Source organism: Struthio camelus, chromosome 2 (genome assembly GCF_040807025.1).
Source record: "Struthio camelus isolate bStrCam1 chromosome 2, bStrCam1.hap1, whole genome shotgun sequence".
Classification (NCBI taxonomy): Eukaryota; Metazoa; Chordata; class Aves; order Struthioniformes; family Struthionidae; genus Struthio; species Struthio camelus.
In genome coordinates this window covers 97,664,498-97,671,229 of record NC_090943.1, presented here as the reverse complement: position 1 = coordinate 97,671,229, position 6,732 = coordinate 97,664,498, and the positions used below count along the sequence as shown (strand labels likewise).

General features: G+C 41.6%; 1 protein-coding gene across 5 annotated transcripts in view; it reads left to right on the top strand.

The window, feature by feature from the left end:
• The first annotated feature begins 4,057 nt into the window (after positions 1–4,057).
• The window catches only part of RNF144B (ring finger protein 144B), a 99,502-nt gene continuing 96,827 nt past the window's right edge, over positions 4,058–6,732 (top strand). For 4 of the 5 annotated variants that reach the window (XR_011139038.1, XR_011139036.1, XR_011139037.1 and 1 more), the window contains exon 1: positions 4,058–4,404. Coding sequence is in view for 1 of the 5 variants with exons in the window: in XM_068931701.1 (XP_068787802.1) it covers positions 4,213–4,404 (192 nt within the window). In the remaining 4 variants the exon portion in view is untranslated. The remainder of the gene's footprint in view (positions 4,405–6,732) is intronic. The other variant, XM_068931704.1, reaches the window with a different exon arrangement.

Here is a 6,732-nt window from a genome sequence, read left to right as displayed (position 1 = left end):
AGGCCACGTTGTACTGACAGGAGCTTTTTGTCTAGTAGGTGGGTGGCTGTTACCTTGGGGGTGGGACAGCAGTTAAGGGTAAGAAGTGAAAGGATTTAAAAAAAAACCCACATGATTCTGTTTTTTAACTGAACATTGACCTTTTAGATGTGCATACAACATAGCACTCAATGTAGAGTTGGCAGCAGAACTGGGAAATCTAATGTACTACGAAATAATAATAAGTACTACGAAATAATAGACTCTGGAATGGGGAAAATTTTCCATAAAAAAAGAAGGTCCAGGGAATGTATGTTAATTACCCCTACTTTAAGCAATGGAAGTGCAGATTCTTTTTTTGAAGTTAGCTGGTAAAATCACAGATGGCAGTGGTCTTAAAGAGGAAAATGTGAATTATTTACTACAATACATAATCAGAAAAGCTTGAAGTTAGTATACAATAAGGAGGCAGAAGTATCTCATCATTAAGCCATAGGCTACACAAATGGCACAAGACAGATGTTTGAAGACAACAGACTACTTTCTACAAGATGGATAGGTTTGGATTAGTTTGGAATTAAGACGGAAGACATCTGAAGGGTGTGCTTTAGGTTGTGGTGATAAATTAGACCCTATCTTGTAAACAAGGACATGTTTACTCAATGGAGATGATTTACCTAGTTAAACTAGCTATATTAATGTCCTACCAATATGACACTAGGGCTGCTTTTGGGGGAGAAGTAGAAGATAATGTTTTCATGGATTCCTTTAGAGAAGACATGTCATTGCAGTAGGGAGTACACCCTCAAACATCCAATTAATTCAATATTTTAGGAATTGATAAATTCTTAGTGCAGGTGAGCTATATATTGACTCAGGTTTCTTTTCGTGGAACTTCAGCAAGAATGACAACTAACCTTTCTTGATTCTGTTTTTGGAACCTTCTCTATCTGTTCTTAATGGTACTTTTTCAAATTTGTGGAACGGTTTCAATTAAAATTGTTAAAAATTTTGATAATCAGTTGTTCCATTTCCGAAACAAAACTGAGACAATATGGAGGCTTTTAGAAAAAATTCACAATGCTAGGGGTTGAGAGAAGGAGGGGGCAAATTCAGAATTAAAAAAAAATCAGATATGTATTAAAGGGAAATTACTGGATTCAAGAAAAGAGACTGAATCTGGTTTATCTTATCATTTCTACTATTACTAGGAATGCACATTAACAATACACTGTTTTGGGATCTTGCCCTGTATTGATGCTTCTGTCTTGCTGTCTTCTCTCTACACACCCTGATGCAGTTAACTTCATTTCTCAGCTTCAGCTGAGATTTGAAAGACCTAAATAAGATAATTAGATTATTGTAAAATGTTTGTATAATCTAAGGTGTTTACATCTTAGATTAGTCTAGTGAGTGGTACTAAATGCAACTTAAAATAAAAACGTTGATTCTGGAGGAAGGCTCAATTAGAAAGGGATGAATGGTTCAAAGAGGGCCTCGGAATTAATGCGGGAGCTGCTCACTGTAGCCTGCTCTTCTTATTCCACCAGGGAGAGTCTGCTCTTTTACTACCATAGACCCTATATTCAGACAGGATGCTCGCTTACTTATTTTTGATAGCTATCTCTATTTCGATGAAACAGTTATCTTGGAGGTACCCTAGGGTCGCTCTGAAATATCAAAGGGTGTGTTCTTAGGCGTTTTAACTCGACAGAATTAAATAGTGAAAAGTGCTCTGAAGGAGCTGTAAAAGACAGAAGCTGGCATGTTTCAGGATGCATTATATGCTGGTATTCTGTGCTACAGTGCACCAGCCAAAGCTACCTCAAACACGATCACCACCATCTGTTAATTAATGCAAACATATTTTCAGTCATTTCGGAGTTGTGGTTTAGCTAACACTGTGTGTTGGCTTTCGGCATGAAGCATACAGTGGTTTTTGAGAAGCCTTTAGGAATAGAATTGTAGGCTTCACAGAGTGTACAAAGTCCCCCAGGACTGCATTTATTTTGTTTTCAAACTGACTGATTACTGCAGGATCCTGCCACCAGTGCAGAGTCTAGCAGATCTGCTGTGAGTAAGATTATAGAAGATTGTCTGTAGATAGCAGAGAAAGTGGCCGGCATCAAAATAAGTACCTAGTAACTCATATTAGGAGTTTTATTCACAAAGTGAAAAGCCACAGCAACAAATTATGTGATGCTGCTTTTTAATAATATAGGTAATGTTGCTTTGTGCCCTCATGAGAGTCATGCATGTGTATGTATATATGTACACATATATACATACACTTTAGCTTCTCTGTCTATAAAACAGTAATGTGGTTGCATATTTCCTGGAAATGTCAAAATGGCTTGTCTGCGAAATGCTGAGAAAAGTCCTGTATAAATGCTAAGTACATCTTTATTAACATTAGAAGCATTATATGGCTTTTGAATCTAAATTTGATATAATCACTAGCAGAAAGCAGAAATCAAGAGATGAACTGATAATTGAGCTAATTAACACAACTTGCAGAACAGGAGAAAATTGAAAACTATTTGAGCACTGTGTAGTTAATTTATAGTATGATTAGTAACAATTATACTTAATGTCTCCAAATACTCACTGCATACTTGTACCAGATAATTTACATCTGTTTTGAATGACAAAGACAGTTGATTTGCAAAGTGTTTCCGAAGCGGGTACTGCTCAGTTCAGACAACATCCTTTGTCCCCCTTTTTGTTTCATATCTAGGTGTTTGTGGACTAGCAGACTGTTGCATCATCTGAACTCGTCATCTGTTTCTTGCCCTTAAGAAGCCCTTAAGAGTTAGTTGTTGTTGTAAATAGGAATTCTCACAAACATGAAATGAGTTGTTGATATGAATTGATGTGAGCAATTTCACCCAGTATTAGAAATCTTTTATGGGTCATATTTCAAGATAAGTATATGGAAAGATTCAGCTCAATTCTTACGTAATAAGAAACATCAGATATAGATAATGAGTCAAAATAGTACATGAAGGCACATCTTCCATGTATGTGTGAATGACAACACTGAACTTTGTCAAACTTGATCTGTGTTGGGATATCTGCTAACGTGCCAGCTACTATGAAGTTAAGTTGCATCACATTCTGCAGGGTTTGGAAATGACTGCTTTGTGTGTTTAAAAACATCTACGCTTGTATGTTGTACAGTCAAAGCTTAAGCAGCTGTTGCATTGTATATGAAGTATTCAGAGCTACCACCTCGGAACTCTGGACTGATGAAACTTAGCTCTCACAAGTAGTAGCACTGGAAACTCTTCTGCATTTCTCTACTGACATTTGAGCTTTGAAGAGGCAGGCACTAAAAGGGTTTTCATCTCAAGGCTCCACGTGCGGCTCTGTTCAAGAACATTTAGCAGGATGGTTTCCTTAGTGTAGCTACTACAAGGACAGAATTTGACCTAGGATGAATGCTCACACAGTTACTAGCCTCCTGGTACTTCTGACTTAGTTTTGCAATGAATAGTGCGTGTATGTGCCAGTTAACTATGTACATGTTATGTAACTTGCACTTAAGAAAAAGAAACACTGTCTATTCATCCACACTTTAAGGCTTGAGGCTATACATTTCTATTTCTCAGGTCTATAGGTTTTGTTACATGTTTACAGTTACACGTTTTAAAAAACATTTCCAAGGGTATTGTTACTTTGTGAGGAGACAATTTTGCACTTAGAGCTCTTCACTGAGTTATGCTAGAATGTGAAACTCGTGGGTTGCCAGCTGCTGAGCTGGGAGAAATAGATTGCAATGTAATGAGTGCAACCTGCGTTTAAGAAAAAAAACCAAAAAAGAAAAATCTGAAAAAACTTAGTAGCAGTCTGATAAGTTAAGGTGGTCTTAATAATAAAAATTTGTCGACACGAAGTGATGCAAACTGACAATTTTCCAGGAGACAAGAAGCTTTTCTTTTCAGAGTGCGATTTTTTTCCCCCTTCTCTTTCTCCACCCCCGCAGCCATCCAGTAGCTGTGGGACTCACGAGGCAGCGAGCCCTTCCACCGCTGCGCTCGTGCAGTGTAAAATGAATTTGCCCTTTGTAAGCAGAGGAGGCGGCGGCAGCGCCTCCTTGAGTTGCAGGCGCCCGGGTGCGCCGCCGGCAGCGGCCTCGGCAGGGACCCCCCCCGGCTCTGCCCGGGGCCGCCGGTTGCTCCGCTCTCCGCCCGGGCTCGCCGGGGGCTGGCCTCCTCCCCGGCCTGGAGGCAGATGCCCGAGGAGGGAGGAGAAAGGCGAGGGAAGGAAGGAAGGAAGGAGCGAGCGCGCACGGGGGATTCCCAGCAGCTTCCCCGGCCACCTCGGTCCCAGCGGAGCCCTGGGCGCCGCGTCCAGGAGGAAGCCGCCGCCAGGCTTAAAACCCCGCGGCTCCGCCCGCCCCAGCCCTGCGAGGCGAGGGCAAAGGTAAGGACGGAGATGCGTGTGCCGAAGCGCGGCGTGCCGCCCCCCGCCCGGGCCGCCGCGGCAGCGGGAGGCGCTGCCCGGCGCGGTGCCGCCGCCGCCGCCGCCGGGCGCGGTGCCGCGGCGCGACCGCCCCGCGCGGCCCGGGCTCGTCCGCGGGCACCTGCGGAAACCTGCGGCAGGCGAGGAGCCTGGCCGGCCGGCTCCTCCAGCCCTGCTTCTCTGCTCACCCAGCCGGTGATTGCTGGCTGGGGGCACGTGCGCTAATTGCGTTGTCTCGTGCAAAAGAGGGGAACTTTTCTCAGCTTCGGTAGCTTCGAGCAAAGCCTTCCGGCTCCTGGAACTTCGCAGATGAAGTGGCTTGTGAGTGCAGGCTTGCTGGAGGGCTTGCTCTGCTTTCTTAAGAAGTATAGTGGCGCGGCAGCTTTGTTCACAGTGGGGTTTTCATTTTACATGCTTTAAAAAAAAAAGTAATATTTTAAAGCCTAGCTTAGCTTTTAATTTCTTTGTCTAGCATTTATTTAAGCATATACTCTATGTAATAGGCGTCTTAAAGTGTTTTCTGCATACTTTTTCTCTAGCCGTGCTTTGCCACGTGCGAGGTGTGCGTGCAGCCCTACAACAGCTTCTAAGCCATGGAGAGCTTACTACTGTGAATAACCTCCTGACTTTTCAGATTTGGGGCCTTAATATGTATTCTGAAATACATAAACCAGATATAGGAACAGATATTAAAGTCTATAAGTGGTCACAGCCCAAAGGTGAAACACATTTAATATATTGAAAATTAAATCCTAACTGAAATCGTTTAAAGGTTAAGCATGCACGTTGTATTCAGGCTTCTTAAAAACGCCAGGGCCTGCCACATGAATTCTCTATGAATCATGTCTTGTTTTTAAATGAATGGAATTTCACACTGAAAATATTGTGGCATATTGAAGTAATATCCATGGCTTGGCTTAGACTGACAAAATCCAGAAAATTCAGCATGGAAGCAAATAACTTATCCTTGTTTCACCTCCCTATAATAGATTTCTAAACTTTTTCCTTTAGAAGTTATTCATTGTTTGACCCTTCCAGGACTTCAGAGAAGTGAGCAAATGAAGTGAGAAGTGAAGTAAATAAATGCCAGGCAGCCAGGTTTTGCTCTTAGTTGCTTTAGACTTTACACCATTGCAACTCCATTTGCTCCAGTGCTGTTATTCTAGATTTACATGACTGTCGTTTACATGACTGTGACTGGATTCTGAATTTGTTCAATAGCTTTTGTCATATGTAATGAGTTTTGTCAGTCCAAGCCTGACGTTCAGTACAGGATTTGTATGTAAGTTGGAGAATGCACGATTTGACTGATTCTCCTCTTCAACAGGACTTGCAGGATTGGAAGTATGGATGTAACACATGTTTTTAGTAGAGGCAAGAAACCACAGTGCTGTTCTGTGCGGCTAAAAGGTACAAGCATTTAGTTCAGATGACCTTTTTAGTGGAAATTCTGGTATGACGGAACTAAAAGCTTTAGGGAAACTATTGTATGTGCACGCACATAAATAGCCTTGTAAAGTCAAGATGAGAAGGACTTTTAAAGTAAAAAAAAGTTCTTAAAGAATTCTAGTAATGACATTCTGAAATAGAGACAACTTTAAATATAGAGGAAACTCATATTTTCCTCCCTGGTGGCTGGACCTCAGGCAGATTTCTGTATCTCGCTTCCCCACAGTGTGAGAGCGGGCTCTACCGTGATCTAGGACCCCCAGGGAAGTTACAGGAGGCCTGTAGAGAGCTGTCAGGGTTTAGCATGGGCCAGAGGTTTTACTGTTTTGTAAGTCAATTTTTGGATTGATCCTGTTCTGTATTAATGGATCTGTAGGGGGCACAGTGCGTGTGCGGCATAGTAAGAACCTAGAAAGACATATTTTAAATTATTGAGGTCTGTGGAGGGAAAATGCCTCACTTTTATTATGTACAGAAATTTGACATCTGAGTGGTTAGAAATGGACTGACAGAAACTTGCTTATGTATTGTCACACCAACTTAAGTGGAAGCAAATGGGATAAACTTTATCTGAGGTATTGCTTTTGCTAGCAATATTTTTATTTTGGAGAAGAAATATGTTTTAAGGCTTAATTATGAATGTGAGACTCAAAGCAATATTTGTCCTATGAAGGGGAAAGGTATGGTAAATATTCTGAAGTCTCTGCTGAGCTGCAGCCCTCATTTAGTTTCTAAATGTTATGCAAAGGTAAAAAGTCTGCGATCATCCCTTCTGTCACTGTATTTCTTCACCATATTTCTTCTTCATTTATCACTTTTCCAGCTAAATTTCAACTGATT